This window comes from Temnothorax curvispinosus, unplaced genomic scaffold (assembly GCF_003070985.1).
Source record: "Temnothorax curvispinosus isolate PA1 unplaced genomic scaffold, ASM307098v1 QBEX01004104.1, whole genome shotgun sequence".
NCBI lineage: Eukaryota > Metazoa > Arthropoda > Insecta > Hymenoptera > Formicidae > Temnothorax > Temnothorax curvispinosus.
The window spans coordinates 418,893-436,373 of NW_020213884.1; the positions used below are offsets into that span (position 1 = coordinate 418,893).

The 17,481-nt window shown below is 32.8% G+C and overlaps 1 protein-coding gene across 4 annotated transcripts in view; it reads right to left on the minus strand.

Annotated features, from left to right (window-relative positions):
- The window catches only part of LOC112453169, a 331,828-nt gene that overhangs the window by 148,806 nt on the left and 165,541 nt on the right, over nt 1–17,481 (minus strand). For all 4 annotated transcript variants that reach the window (XM_025013760.1, XM_025013759.1, XM_025013756.1 and 1 more), the window contains exon 3: nt 3,481–3,651. In XM_025013760.1, coding sequence (XP_024869528.1) covers nt 3,481–3,651 — 171 coding nt within the window. The remainder of the gene's footprint in view (nt 1–3,480; nt 3,652–17,481) is intronic.

A 17,481-nucleotide genomic window follows, 5' to 3' on the forward strand; every position in this document is an offset into this window, starting at 1 on the left:
CACACACACACACACACACACACACACACACACACACACACACACACACGCACACACACGCACACACACACACGCACACACACACACGCACGCACGCACGCACGCACGCACACACACACACACGCGCACACACACACACACACACACAGCCATCTTTTTTATTTTATTATTGCCTTGCTCTTAATTTAAGTGAAATCGAACATAATAAACCGTGACTTTTTTGCGGTTAATTTTTGTATCACTATTTATTTTATCCATGCCAATTTATGTCAGAACGGCGATCAAAAAGTTATTTCTATAGTCATCTAATTCACTCTTTATCCCAAAAATTTTCAGTTTTACATAAAAAAATTAATGCACTAGCAAAACTAAAAAAAAATCGAAAAAACTCTGCTTTTTCGGCAACATGTTAGGTAGGGGAGATCGAGGCCATGTGTCCACACTTTACACTTTTTTCAAGTTTACCAAAAAACTAATAAAGATATTTGACTAAAATTTTAATGGTATAACCTTTCAATCTTCTATTATCAATCTTCTATCTTCAATTCGCTATTTAAAAAAGTAATAATTAGAATCGTTGATCTTTTAACATTTTAAAGAGGCGAATTTTTTAAGTGGACAAATCAAGCGTAGACAGATAGCCCCATATGCGGGGCTATCTGTCCACATTCGAGGGGCTATCTGTCCAGATAATAAAAAACACATTATTTATAATAATTTTTATACTTATTTATATAATATTATTCATTATTAATATATAATATTGAAAAAACTGCCTACTCGTTGGAGTCAGAGAAGTAGCAGACAGTTTGTGTAGATTTTTTGACAAGTTTCCTGCGTAGAGCTGACTTTTCTTTATATACGATAGCATCAAATTGATTTTGAGTCCGTTGCAAAATCAATGTGATGAGTTTCTTTTGTCTCCTCAATTCTTTAACTTTTTTTTTATTTGGAGCCTTTACTTTATCTTCGGCAGCGTTTAAAATACTCATTAATTTAAGACAAACTCATATATTTAACTTGACGTGTATTTTTATAATAAAAAATTGGTGACGAATCTTGAATCGCAGAATCAAGTAGTTGCTCGTAGGTCACTTTTTTATCACTTTTTTACAGTAGCGAGTAAGAGCCCGAACATTTATTCCAAAGTCTAACGCTGTTTTTATGAAAAAATTCTCGCTCAATTTTTATTCTTTTAATCGCTCTAAATATAATTTTATTAGATATGTCTACCTTATCCGTCTTAAGGAAAGTTTTTCTTTTGTAGTTACGCACTATTATCTATTTATAAAAGAACAATTCGTCATTGAAGTGTGGACACATTGCCCCATCAAAAATAGGACAGATAGCCCCAACCACGTTTTTCGGTCTTTAACATGTTGCCAATTTTAGATAATGCGAAATTAAGATTTGATGCTTCTCACACCTGATAACTACAGATTAATTGATAATATTATAAATCATAATAATATTATGAATTGCTTACTTTAATTTGAAATACTATCGCACAGCAAATTTTTCGATCGTTGAAAAATGTGAATAACTGTCTTCGCTTTTCTTTTAACGTATATAACGTCTGCGAGAGGCATTGCAAGAAAACAAACAACATTTAAATATCTTACGTAGGGCATTTTTCAACTACTTGTTACAATGGTAGAGACATCTGTCTCTTAAAACTTGAGATAGCAGATATTGTGGACACATAGCCCCCGTAGACAGATAGCCCCGGTCTCCCCTATGCTTTTCAAAATCTTCACAACGTGTTACATTTAAACGTTTATAATTATGTCTGTGTGTATAAGAAAATGTTCTGACTTTTTTAAAAATTTTTAAAATTGTGGGTCATTAAGCTCGTAAAGTTTTAAAAAATCTACCGCTTGACTCGTATCACTTGACGTAGTACAACATACAATTTAGCCCGCAATTCGCGGTCTGATTTTATTTTTTTTTTTGCGGCCTTGCTTCCTACTTCCGCTTCCTTTTTCGAGGCACGGGAGCGAATTTAATCTCATTAAGTGCCGAAGCTTCTTGGTTTCGTAGCCGACGCCGGCTGCGCGGCAGGGTTTCCATTATCCGCTGCGTTCTCGTATGACCGGCTTTCGGCAGGATAAATGTAATTAAGCTGCGATCCGGAGTGGCCTAATTGCACAACTTATTACTTCGTCAAATTATATTCGTGCTTATATACGCGCTCGTGATTTAGCCTGATGATCTATGTAATTCAATGATCAATAAAGGTCGGTTTTTTATTCTAATTTAATTGTCAGTAATTATTGGCACTTGATAGGATCAACCATTGGCTCGAAAAACACTCTTTTTCCATCTACAACTTTTATGCGAGTCCACATCAATATATTATTAAGTTAAATTAAAGGAAAATAGACTAGCTGATATACTTTCATTCAGAAGACATTACGCTAAATAAATTAGAAAGCCGATAACGCGGCAAATATTAAATATGCAGACTATCGATCAACCCCAAGTGAACCCAAGAGTAACCCATCGATATTTGAACTGTAAAGAGCTTTTTCGAAGACAACGATTCTCTCCGGGAAACGAGAAGTAGGTTGGAGATGCAAAAAGTCTAATGGATAGAAATGAAGCGAATGAGAAGAAGCGTAACGGGAATTATCCGTGAATCATTTGGAAAAGCTCAAAAGACTCGGCAGCGCGCATGAATGAGCCCTCGGGAATATCAACAATGAAACCCGTAAGAGCAAAATTACGTAGAATGGTGGGTGCGAAGATGTCGGTCGGAGCTTTTGTTTCGCCGGTTTGTTCTTAAGAAAAACGCTTGATTAATCTCTACAATCGATTTATTCTGAGTTTAAAAAATCATGCACATTTTTTTTATGATGTTGGCTGTAAGCAATTTCTGACTTGACATAAAAAATCGTGGAGCACATAACATAATTATGTTAAACTGCTAACATTTTTGGCAGTCAGGTTAAAATAGAATATCAAATAACATAAAAATGAGATAATATTAGATATTAAAATGATTTGTTTAAATATCTTTTTGTAAATTAAGATATTTCTTTGAGACTCGATATATTGTAACTTCTCGCTACGACAAACTCCGATTTAAAAAAAATCCGAAATTTTGCCAAAGATATAATTAAACTGTCAATCTATCGTGCGCCTTAATAGTGTCGCATACATAGAAAAAAGTGTCAAATTAACACTGATATACATGTATATATATAGGTACTCAAGAATATATAATCTTATAAGAATTTCAACTTTTTATTTCAATTTTTTTCTTGATTAAACTATATAAAACTTTATTTAACTGCACAAATAACTCACTCAAGCAAGTTTTCTTCCTCTATATAAAATATATTTTTTGCGTATATACAAGTACATCAGTGTTGATTTGATATTTGTGTATACTGTATAGTGTACGTCAGAAAATTGAGTAAACGCTTTACACGTGTAACTAAAGATTAACTTTATTTTATCGCACATATGGATTCTTACCTTTCCATTCCACATAGTCGCACGGGTGGTCGAACAGGAAGTTCTGGAAGCTGTTGCAGTCCGGATCGACATGCGGTTCCCTGCAGAGGCACGTCGGTCGGAAGAAAGTGAAAGCCTGCAGGGTGCGCAGAGCCGCCTGGCACTTTTTCACCGTCACCGTCGAGCACGCCACTGTAACCGCGAAATTATTATTAAAGCGATGCAACAATGTTACGGCCGGGTGACAAATAGCACGTGTGAAGTTAACACGCGATACCGGCCATCGCGCACAAATTGGCTTGACAGCGTAACGTATAAGCCGCATGACTAATGGCGTACCAAATATAAGTTGTTCTATTGTTTGATAGAATTTATGTAAAATTCCCCATTTCGTCGACGGGGAATTACACGCTACACTTACGCTTTCAAATTGGTACATACGCGACGGTTTTAAACCGATGCGAATGCGCGAGCGCGAAAAGCCGGCAATACGATAACGCATTCTCGCGGGGATATTTTTTTTTTTTAGAGCGAGCCTCCATTCTGCAGATTGTTGTAAAACGCAATGACGCGAGATCTCCGTGGAACAATTAATTTCTCGTTCACTCCCGTTTTGATGTTGATTTAAACCGTTTTCGTCGACAACAATCGAAAATCATAGAGTGCAAAAATAATTTGTTAAGCTGCTGATGTTTTCTGCGACTATATTGAAATGAAACTGACAAATAACACGTGCATGAAAACGGGTCAACAAGATTAAAATTACATTAGATAATTAAATAAATAATTTGTTTAAATATTCTTTTATAGATTAAGATATTTCTTTACATAATATAAATATAAAATATTATATATTTTTCAGTCTAGGCAATATGTAAGGCTATAATTAAAAATATATTTAATAAATAATCATAAATATATAAAACAAAAATACTAAAAATTTATATTAGTATATATTTTATAAAAAGTAGATGTTTTTATTATAATTATTACATAGCGTGATATTTATACAGCGTGATGTATAGAATGCACATCAAGCTATTAGAAAGATGTAAATGTTACATGGAAACTTCGGATTACGTTGAACATTCCGTCACATGTGCGTGTGCGTACATATGTATATTCGATATGGATTCAAAATAATCACGAAATTCGGATGAAAGTAATTATGCAATGCCCGAATAAATTTATCAACAATATCGTACCACGTTGTGATGTAGCAGCAACAATTATTTGTCACAGTACACATTCGTGCATTAATCGCGGCGCAACTAGACGGTGACATTAATGTATGCCATTATTACGCAGCGTTCGTGTGCAATGTGTGGTTCACTTAATATATTTATCATTCAGTCAGTCAACATTCTTAAGATATACAGGGTGAGGAAAAGGTATCGGACCGGTAGTATATCTCGAAAACAAGGCATTTGAGAAACAACATGTTACATCAAAAGTTGTAGGATTTCAACAAATGCATCCAACGGCGATATACCCATTTGATTTTGAATGCAGTTATGAAGGAGATCTCGCAAGATTAATTTTAAAACCTTAAATAAGAACCCTCATTTTTTATTCGATATTCTTCTAGCTGACATCAAGATTTTTCCAAAATAATACAATAAAACTCCTTTTGATTAAATATTTTTCGAGATATGGGTTGATAAAGTTCAAGTAGCTAACATTAGCATTACCCAAGCTGTAGGTCACGCGGAGATTGCCCGGTTGGATTTACATCTCTTGTGTGTGTGTGTGTGTGTGTTTTATTTCAATTGCTTACAATTGAAAAAACAATAATTATCCGTGTCTAGAACTATTTCATTATTTTTCTATATATAAGAATCTTCAACCATCCTTTAACGTTCAATTTTACATTAATATGGTAATGATATGTTTCTCGCTTCTTCAGACATTAAATGATTTTTAATGCACCATCTTCCTCTGAGATAATTTCGATGCCCTAAACGTTTTCTTTTAAAGCTCTTCCAGGTTTCATTCAAGATTCAAGCGCTTACAGCTTAATTAGTACAACGTCGTTCGGAGAAAGAATGGAAGTGAGAGGGCGCCTTAATTATTATCCCGAGACACCGTAAGTTTCGTAATAACCGAGCGTTGCCAGACTATAAGTAATGAATCCAGATGTCGGCGTTACCGTTGATGTCGACGTTGTCGTCGTCGTCGTCTTCTTCGTCGTCGCTGAATGTCAGACAGAAAAATGACGGAGCAGCAGCGCGAAAGTTTCAATTACATTCTGATGTTATCACCTGACGCTTCCTTGCCCCTCTTCAATTCATTCCATCGTTTCCAATGTTCAATCTTATCCCGGACACCGTCCCGCACCCACGTCCTTTCATTAAACACGAAGCAGGGCACTTAAAAGGGAATATCTTCGGTAGTTTGGAACTTACAGAACAAAAAGTTTCTGCGAGGAGTTTCAGGGGCTAATATTGTGACAGGAGAGTAATCTCTTACTGGGTCAGCTGTTCCGAGCCTTCTCGAAAGGAATACTAATTTACATCGGTCTTCTGGCAAGATGGATTGCGCGATTTCCGACGTGGCGGCTAAATTGGAAGATCAAGAACTGAGAAATTTATTAATTAACACATACGCACACATTTAAAGAGGATCAATAGAATCTTTGAATACATTTTCTAACGCAGAAATCGAGTATGAAAAGCAAAGTGTGTTATCTGGACTTTGAATAAAGGATTATTAAAAAATTATCTACAAATAACATTATCCGAACAAAATATAATAAAGATCAATGAAAAGTGTTAGTTTCTCATTAATAACAAAATTACTAATATTTCAATCAAATGGCAATCCTTAACAAAATTAACAGTTTTTAGAAAAGAAAATTATAACAATAGTGCAATATTATTGCTATAACACAAGTTTTAAGTATTTTAATACTCATAATGAAAAATATATAAAGTCACAAATTAATTTTCTGTCTGAAACTTTCCTTTCATTAATTAGCAGTCCATTAATAGTTTCAAATAACTATTTTGATTTAAGTTTTGATAAACTCAATAATTACTTTCCGTTACACTGATTCTTGATAATTTCTTAGACAAGTCAATCTATTATTCGTAACAATTATATCGAATATTGCATTATAATATACGAACTTTCTGTTACGAATCGCGAGGAATATTTCCGAAATTAATAGCGCTTGAAGGGCATATGCGATTTCTGTATGCAACCGCAAATAGAAGTTATCTCAGTGACTTGACGTATTTATTGAAATACTTACAGGTATTTACGTGTGAATTTCCATCAAGATTGTAAGAGTATAATCGGAAATTTGTTAAAATAAAGAGCACCGTAATACGACTAAATGGCTGCTACGCAAATAGTAACATGCGGAATAAAACATGACGGACGAGAGAACATTTCCGACAAATAATGCTAATCCATTATACCGTTTGAAAGAAAATAATTGGCAGAAATAATTAAGGATAATTGAAATATAAACCGTGAGATTTATTTAAAGAAATTAATCACGGAAAGATATTAAGAGAATTCAATTGATTTGCGGAAAGAGATATTTTGTGTGTGTATTTATTGACAAAAATATTATCGAAAACAACGGATTGACAATCAGATCGTTATGGTGGTTATTTTTATATATCATTTCAAATATTCAATTTCCGCTGCTTGAGGATATTCTTATAGATTTCCAGGTTTTAGAAAATGTATGATGTCCATACTCGCAAAAGTGTGTTATACAGTACACAAGCACACAGATGGGGAGAAAAAAGCTCTGGGACGAGGCAAACAATCAGCCGCTAGGAAAGTCGGGAAACAGACTTTTCATTCTCGTGCAGCGAGCGCGAGAAAATATGTACGAGAGCACAGCTTTGAATTCGGCGCTCGACTATCACTTGCAGGCACGTAACTGTACCTGTTTTTGACGCGTTTGTGCTTTCGAACAGCTGTAATAATTACAACCAAAATTATCGCAATATTGCGTTCACAACATTTTTAACTCACTTGCTGATTGAACAAAAGTTACGCGTTTTACAAACGCTTTTGCAAAATTTATTTTACCAATGTAGCAGTGCGTTAACCGTTTTTCATACATATATTCGCATCACAATGACTAATAATAAAAGATAGAATAATATAATAAATATTTAATAAATGTATCATATTAAGTAATAATAAAGTAAACGTAAATAGAGCAAAGATGAATTTCGATAAGCAAAATTATTTCTTTCTTTATAGTATTTATATTAGTATTTAATAGTAGGTAGTGATTTGTCTTTAATAAGTTATTAGAGTCTCGTTACACAAGGAGTATTATTCCTAATAATATACAAAATTGTATGTTTTTAAGACTTGCACGTCGATTTAAATTTTTTTTGCGACTTTTCTGTACAATAAATTCTGCTTTTTTTCAAATTACTTTTAGTTGTATTTGTCGAATAATTTTTATATAGTATAGACACTTTTCTCGAACGGGACAAGTACAATTTCCGTTATTTCCGCACAAGAGTTAAAACCCGAAGCAAAAATTTCTTGCCGAAACAATGTCGAAAATAAATAAGGCCCCGACTCTCCGTCCCACGAGGTCCTGCTCCGCTTTAATTATCGGGGTGTGTATCCGGGAACATCCTGCGGTGATGAACGGCGCCGCGGCTCCATAAAAAGCGCGAGCGTTCCAGAATCGTTCTACCGTGAGCTATAATTCATGGATAGGAAAAAACAGTATCGGAAAAAAGTGTGCCGGGAAAGAGGAGAGAGAGAGAGAGAAAGAGAGCGGTTTCGGGAAAAGTTGCAGTCTCCGCGCCGAAACTGACGACGCGTATTCTCTCCTCGCGGGTTCGCGCTATCTTCCTCCCGCACCGACGCTATTGTGCTCGAGGGTCGTGCATGCCGCTTTGGCATAACAACGTACATTGTACTTCCGAACAATGCTATCCTTCTGTCAGCCTGTATAACCACCTCCCCTCCCTCTCACCCAGTATCGCCGTCGCTCTCCGCCTTATCGCGTGGCGGGCGCTCATCCTTTTTTTTTCCGAGCCGGGCTTTTTGAGGGAATAAACGACACCACGATTGACAGTTAAGGAGGGTGCGAATAACTCGTGTCATTTCGAACAAGCACCATAAAATCGAAAAATTGATGAGCTGACCTTAGGGGTTATTTCTTTAATTTCCTGATGAGAGGTGCTTTCGCGATCCGATATAATTTTCTTCGATGATTATCCGGTTTCCTGAGAATTAATAATTTTAATCGTGACATAATTTGTTTCTTGCAAACCAAAAGTAATTTCGAATTTTTATAGAGAAAAAAAGCGGAGTCGTCGGACGGTTTAGTTACCGCAACTTAAATAACATACTACTATATTAAATGTACAACAGTGAGATTATTCGGGCGGGAAATAATGAATTAAGAAAAATGTGCTGCGGGAAAAAAATGGCTACTTCTCCAACATTAATGATGCTAAACGACGACGAGTAGCAGCTGCTCGCTCAAAAACTCGCTCAACCTGATGACGCCGGATTTCAAAGTCCACTCAAACCACGCGGTCCTACAACTCTCGCGAAAGTACTGGGTCAAGAATTTCCCTCGACCCTACGGTAATGGCCGTCACATTGCTGCCTCCTAGCTCCAAAAGTTTCGTTGGAAGGATAGCGACTCAGAAATTTTTATAATCTTTCGCTAAAGTAAAGAGGCGCCGCATCTTATTTATAATCTCTCGTAATAATTAATGCAACAGTTATCAACAGTTATCAACAGTTGTTATACCTATCTTTTACACAAATATTGCTGCATATATATATATATATAGTATTCGATAAATAGTTGTTTTATAACAAATAAATAATAAACGTAAAAAGAGGAGAGAACAAACTTTTAAATAAAATAAAAAAGAATACATAAAATCCATATGGCACTTATAAAGTCTTCCGTTATTGGACGAGAAAAACTCTCTTTGAGTGGCTGTTCTGTTTATCTTGAAGTTATTGTTTTAGGTTGAGAGCGTAAATGGAATTCGCGCAAAAACAGGGGCGGCACGTTTACCCTCCATTTCTAAATTGAAAATGTGTCTACAATTCTATCCCCTATCAATTGCTTTCCATTTCTTATTTCTCGGAGAAAATTACATTCTAAACTCTCATTTTCAAACGCGGAATTACGAGTAGCGGGCGCGTCAGTTGCATCCCGTTATCGAAATTTATATAAACGACAAAATTTATATTTTTTGTTATTTAAATCATTTTTTTTAAATTAATGTAAATGTATATTAACTTTTCAATTATTTTGAATTATCACATACACATGATAAAAATAATATTTACCATACAAATTTGTTTTAGGTATTTCTAAAAAGCTCATTTTACTTATAATTAAATACTGTAATAAATTACTCGCTATATATACGTATTTTGACTTTTCGATTGCTTCAATAATTGTTTGCACTGTTTAATAAATATAGAAATGTAGAGATAAGTATAATAGCTATGAGAAGAGCAATTAATATTGATTTAAATTACCATGCAACGTGCAAACATTTCTTTAATCAGATTGCAAATTACCGCATAATTAAATAGCGACTATTAAAATTAATTAATTAACCAAGCAATTTTGTAATTTTCTTTTTAATTTTGCAAAGTGTACACGATGACATTTATTAATTTATAGCAGCAACATATTATGCCGATCAATTGATATCAAGGTATGACGTCGCGGATTATTTACGTCTGTAATTCTGTACTGCATGCAAATCAATGTGCATCATACGCTCGATTATACATGGGCTGAGCTTACGTTCTCGCACCACGTTCAACGACCTGATTAAAGGTAAAATCAGGCTCGCGTTTCTCGTATTCCAACTATCATTCAGATTATCAGTTGGATAAACGAACCATCGTTTGATCATCGATAAAGCGAGCCTCGAAGAGGCTCCAGATCCAGAATCAATAACACACAGAGAAAATACCTTCTGTATCTCTCGTCAGCTAGAACTGGTGAAAGCATGTGCCACACGATAATTAGTGTAGATCTATCAAGAGAGTGCAAAACATCTAAAGTTGCAATTAATTTGCACAAAATTTTGCCAATTTTATGGAAAAATGTGACTATCAAAAATTATTATACAATAAAAAAGTTGTATATGGAGGGGTAAAAATCACAGTGGTGTAAGTCAAATTTTTAAAAATATTTTCTTGTGTGCATAGATGCAATTTATATATTGTACAGATTGCATCTATGCACACAAAGAAATATTTTTAAAAATTTGACTTACACCACTGTGGTTTTTACCCCTCCATATATAAATACACACACTGAATATGTTTGATTATTTATGGATTTCAGTTAAATCCTTCTTACCTAATGTACTTTTTAATTTGTTTTGCACATATTCGATGTGAGTGTCACGAGCTTTCAAATAGCAATGAATGCTGGATAATCTGATATCGCGGGTATGTTTAATTGAATAAAATATACATGACAATAAATAAAATAAAAAAGATCGTCAAAGATTACACAAGATTTCACACTTAAAATAATAATAGCGAGTATATTAAGCAGAACATCACAGATGCACATGATAAAGTGCACTCCATTGATAAAATAAATTAATGAAGATAACTACACTGCAAATTTAAGTATGTTAATTTAAGTTATTTTTACACACGTATAAACGTCTAAAGATGACACATTTGACTAAAGCTCTTTTTACATGTTTCTTCATATATTAAATTACGTCATTTAATATGTTGAATCTTATTAAATTAAAAGTTAACATTTAATCATGTTAAATGACGCGATTTAAAACGACGAGAAATGTGTAAGAAAAGTTTCAGCTAAAGTAACACACTTGGATTTGCAGTGTATAGGGAGATAATTATATTAGGATTTCGCGACAAGATTGTACTTTTTTTTTTTTTTTTTAATAGGTAGGTAAGTCCATCAATGAACCAATAATACACTATGAAGCATTGCGATATTTCATAAATGTAATGTTGCTATTATAGAAAATAATTTTGGTAGTAAGCTTCAAATAATAAAAACATAACATATGTAATTAAGTTAGCTTTAATTTAAAGTAAAACTATCTTATAACCATACTTATCATGTCTTATAATTATCTCTTCCCTAAATAAACATTTTAAAACATAGTAAAACTAAAATAACACTAACAATTCACAGTATAAAACATGCAGTGGTTCATTGTTAAAAATGACTAAGAATTCATTGTGTACACCCCCCTGTACACAATGAACGATTTGACATTGTTTTAAAAAAATCGAAATTGTGGCTAAACTTTAAAAATGACTTATAAGTCATCTTATAGAATATGTAGCCAACTAAATTCATGAACTGTATGCAAAAACACAGATCTCCAACTCAATAAATGAGAGAGATATAAGCCTCTGAAATTTACATGATTCATTATTGGACTACCTACCCTACATTATCTGTTTTTGTACATTATCATTTTTTAGATTTTCAAATCTGATACATTTTTTTTGCTTTATAAGTATTCATATATCGAAAGATTTTCATTCTTAAGAAAATTTAATATACTAGATACCCAGACAAGAGTTGAAGATTGTAGAGTATTTATAAAGCGCACACACAAATGCAAGTAAAAACAAGAGATACGGAACAAAATGGAGCACTATTTATAAACAAGAAGTCGTGGATTGTTGAATGTTAAAAAGGAAAGACACTTAGTAATTATTATGAATTTAGTCACTGTTATTTTCATCAATTACTATCTCATCAAAATGGATCAACAGAGAATAAATAATTCATAAAAATTGTAATTATATCTAAAATCTGATAAATTCATGAGACATGACTGACATTACCTGGATTCTTAGTTATCGATTATTTGCTTTAATAAAAAATAACTTGTATTTTTATAACAAAACAATTCTGAAAATATTTAACCATTATACTAAAATCTTTTTCGATATTCTCAACGCGAGGCAATGTGAGTGGTTTTATTTATGATTTGGAGCTTATGCAGGCCGCCATATTGCCTCCGCGGTCTGAAATATCACCGCTGCGTTGAATATATTCTGCAATAACTACTCGCCGGCCCATGGTAACGATGCAACAAGCGTTTCTTTCTGTTCCGTTCGTAAATAAATGAGAGGCAAATATTAAGCAACGCTGTGCGTTGGCATGTTACTTTTATATTTATTAATACAATCCTGTTATTTGGTTGGTATTTTAATACTAAAAAATAGGATTTCCACAGATTCGGTGCTGGACTTTTCAACCGAAATACAGCAGATGTTTCATAAAGATTGCGTCAACCAAAAAAGAGAAATATATTTGGAGCCAATGCTTTTCATGCATCAAAGGTTTAAAAATATAGGTTTTATTACAAATATTATTTATTATTGAGATTTAATGACACCAATAAATACAACCAAAAAATTAATCTATTTTTCCATTAAGTAAATTTTACGTATTAATTTTATTTATTGCTAGAATAATTAAGTGTCGGAATAAAAAGATATATCGGGATATACACGGGATTTTTGATCAAATATTATTTAAAGTATGTAGATTAATTTCAAATTTATCAAAAAATTCTTTTTTGAAAAGTTTTATGTTCTTCTTCTGCTTTATGATCGATTTTTTTTAAGCTAAATAATATAAACTGTTCCAATTATCCATCCTCTTTTTAATTAAACGAATTAAATTTCATAAACTTTTAAATGATGGATTTTGATTAAAAGTAGGATTTTTGAGCTTGGAATAACTGACTTTATAGTGAACCAAAATACAGAAACTGCATGGATATTTCTTGCATTTCGAATAAAGAAAAAAGATGGCCGTATGTTTAAAAAATCAGTTTATATGCAAATCTTGACAATATTTGCAATTTCAGTTTGTCATATCAGATTTGACGTTCTATGTTCGTCAGAGCAGATCTCTCGAAAGTCTCGAACTCGAATTTATATAATACAAAGAAAAATTTTTGGGAATTTATATCTTGATCAAATCCGATTGAGAAAACTGTCTCATTACTTTTACAATAAAATATAGATGTTTTTAATAATTGATATAAGATTTAAACTAGAGAAAGACAGATATTTCCTCTTGTAGATTTATGCAATTCTTTGACTATTTATAATTTTAAATAAATAATAGTAATATTAAATAATAGTAATTTTAAATAAATAATACAGAGAATTAATATGTCTCAAATAATGAATCATTTTGTGTGTGTGTGTGTGTGTGTGTGTGTGTGTGTGTGTGTGTGTGTGATAATTACTATATATCATTTTTATTATTAAAGATAATATAACAAAAAGTTTATTTTATACAATATCCAAGTAAACTTCTCTCTTTGTTGTAAAAATTATAAATAATAAGTAAAAGTAAGCAATTATAAATAATAAATATCTAATAAAATTCAGAAATTTTTCGATTTTCCCAATATTCTCAATATCATTTTGCCGTGGAAATATCATTTTGCAATATTATATGTGACTGCATAATATATGTATAAAATATTAAAAATTATTTTACATTAATGTATAGATACTACGTATTTTACAGCGCAAATCTCAACATAGAAGCAATTTTCAATATTCATTATTGCATTCTGCTGTCGATTTTACGCAAAAATCGCTGAATTTTCTGATAAACTTTTCACGAATATCTCGCGTTGCCACTTTTCCGCGAAATTTTCGTACGCTCGCGAAACGGCAAAATTTCATGGTAAAACGCGATTGGTCGCGCGCGATCGCGGTCGGTCTGCAAGTCAGCGACAGTGACTCCGGCATTGGCATTTGCCGTGGTGTTGTGCGTCTTGCTGCACTTGCAACGACGAACGTGCGGTTCAAGAAGAGCAATACAACCTCCACTTTGGAGTCGGACCGAAATCTCCTGAGTGGTCCAAACGCGCCTTTGGACTCGGGTTCGGGTTGTGCGCTTGACAGCCCGCGGCGGCTAACCAGCTGCCTTGGCAGAATCGGCGGAATGGATGGTAGTAGTCGGTCCCCGGGATTTCCGGCTCTGTGGAAGCGTCAATGTGTACACATTCTACCGGCAAAGCTCCTTTTGCGCACCCTCACCGCCTTGTACGAGATGTCGTCCATTTCCCGGACTTCCTTTTGGATTTATTCGTGTGGCATTGCGAAAGATTTTGCCGACGAGGCGGACTATTATATATAAAAGAACCACAAGTTCTTTTTCACTCGATGGGGAGTCTATTTGTCAACGGAAACGTCTAATTTATGTGTAATCAAAATTAATTAGCAACAAAAAGAGTGGGGTTTAAAAGTCAAATACGATTAGTTGTGCATGAGTTAATGCTATACGAAACATAGTAATATCAATTATAACCATAAATTTGATTGGAAGAATGTGGAAATTTTAGACATTGAAAGATTTTTATTCAAGAAAAAAAGTAGTTTCCGAAATGGTTCATAAAACTGACATATGACATTTCAAACTAATGGAATTACAAGCAGGCAGAGTATCTGCATCATGGATGTCTCAATTTTAAGTAAACTTTGCTCATTACGTTCACTTTTCTATCGTAAAAATTTTAGTTAGTTAGATATTCTCCGAATTTATAATGGTTCATAAAACTGACATATGACATTTCAAACTAATGGAATTACAAGCAGGCAGAGTATCTGCATCATGGGTGTCTCAATTTTAAGTAAACTTTGCTCATTACGTTCACTTTTTTACCGTAAAAATTTTAGTTAGTTAGATATTCTCCGAATTTATATTGGCAGTTAATTTAAATCCCCTTTTCTCTTCCTTTCTTTCACTCACACAACGCTTTTTACCATATCTACAATAAAAGTAAGTTATATTTTGCTTTGACTTCAGTCAACGGTTGGTAGCTGAACGAACCAGCTGTTATTTGGAAGCAGATTTGTTCTTTGATTGTATTATTGTCTCGATCATATATCAACCACGGCAGTTAAAAATCATCTTAGATTCCGTTGTCTTTTTCTTCAGTTTGTCAATTTCACATTCTTAGGACATTGTTTGGTGGATTTTATTTCTCTTTATCGATGAGTCCCAATTTCCATGTCCGAATATTTTGTAGACTATAAATATTAACAGAATTTTTCAGGTATTTTTTCTTAAAAATTACACTATCTTTGTACATACAATTTTTAAATACTCACCTTATGTGCTCGTCGGAGAGTATAAAATTATTTAATTTATCTATCACCACGTTGCTGAGTAGTAGTTGTATTTCAAGACTGTCTTAAGATGCTAATACAGCTCTGTGATTGGTTCATAATCTGTATGTCAAATAAAAATTTGGGACGCTTTATATTAAAAACGTCAGAATCTGCTTAGTACCTGTGTTAATAAAGAATTAAAATAAAATATAGATTAATTATTTTCCATAGTCTAATTTTGTTCCGACTAATCCAAATCTATTAGTAAAAATGTAATCATAAAAAATTAAATAAATATTTTATGTAAAAATTTCAAAATTTAATAAACGACACAATTTTAAAGACGTTAGTATTAAATTAGACATAAAGAAAATTATGTATAAAGTAATTTATAAAATCTAATAATATATATTAATAACACATTAATTCGAGTCCATAGACGTTGATGGAAATGTTATAAGTTAATATTGAACAACTTATCAATAAATTTTACAAAATCAATTTGTAAGTTTATCTATCTTAATTTTCTAGTTTATTTTATTATCTAGTTTATTTATCTATCTTTTTCCAATGGTATCTAATTATTTTATTTTTTGTATTGTTATCAATTAAACGAAATGTTTAATTTGTGTTATAACATTTAAAAAATTTGCTACATAACTTGCACAAGGGTTCACAATAACTTATAAGAAAGATTCGGCAACCTAAAAAATTCTAAGATCTAAAATTTTACAGAAAAAAAGTACATGTAAATCTAATTATGTTTTCTGCTTTGGCTGATAAACAATTCTAAGGATAAAAATACTTCGTAAAAAAATCTGACTTCATATTTCATTAATGTCTCGGAAACCATAAGAGAAAAAGTGTTGAAAAAAATACAAAAGTTTATGTATTTTTTATAGCTTACAACACTATGTAATACGAGATTTATATAAAAAAACTGTTTATAAGATTTTTTACATCGTCCCTTTAATCTAAGAAATTAATTCTTAATGATCGAAAACATATATTAAAGTATTTTTCAAATATATTTTAACATGTTTTCAGATATTAAGAATTAATTTCCTATTTTAAAAAAATTATAAAATGTACGATGACCAGGTAAATATGTACGTTTTCTTAAGGACAGAGATAGATCTTCTCGCGATTATCAGCGGTATTGCATTATTGTTACATCGTTTTCGAGTCGCGATTGTGTCGTAAATAAGTTACCGGAACTTCGTCACACAAGTCGTATACAACTTTCGTGAAACACACCCGCGAACTCTCCAATTGCACTTAGAATATAAAACTTTCGAAGTGCATCCCGCAGGATTAGTGTGGACGCGCAACCATCAGAGATGCGTTACATGCACCATCGTTGCAATCTGTTCATCATGCCGGCCGAAACATGCCGTACTGGCCGAAAAAGCGCATTGCCCATCATTTCGAACCAGTTTTTAGGCCGCGCCAGCTTTTTTTTTACATGTTCGTGAAACCCCATGTATTGTCTTTTTTTTGTATTTTTATTGGCTATTAGAAAACATAAAAACAGATTTTTTTTAAACTGCATGTTTTTGAGTGATATTATACTGGCTTTTCGTGATGGACGAGCACAATATATGACTTACAAACTATGTATTGTTCAGTGCAACATTAATAAAAAGTAAAAATCGCAGTACTGTATTTGTTTGAATCGTACTATATTTCGAGATATATATTGTAACTGCAGTTTTAACCATTACTTTGTATTACTTATGTTAATTTTTTAATTGTCTAAATTATTACCTCTGCGACTATAAAATTTAGTTAGAATATGTTAACAAAAATAAACTTTAATTTAAATGCGTGACATCTTCAGTAATTTACCAAGTAATTATGTTTACTGGCCCAGTTACAAACCGACCGCAATTTAAT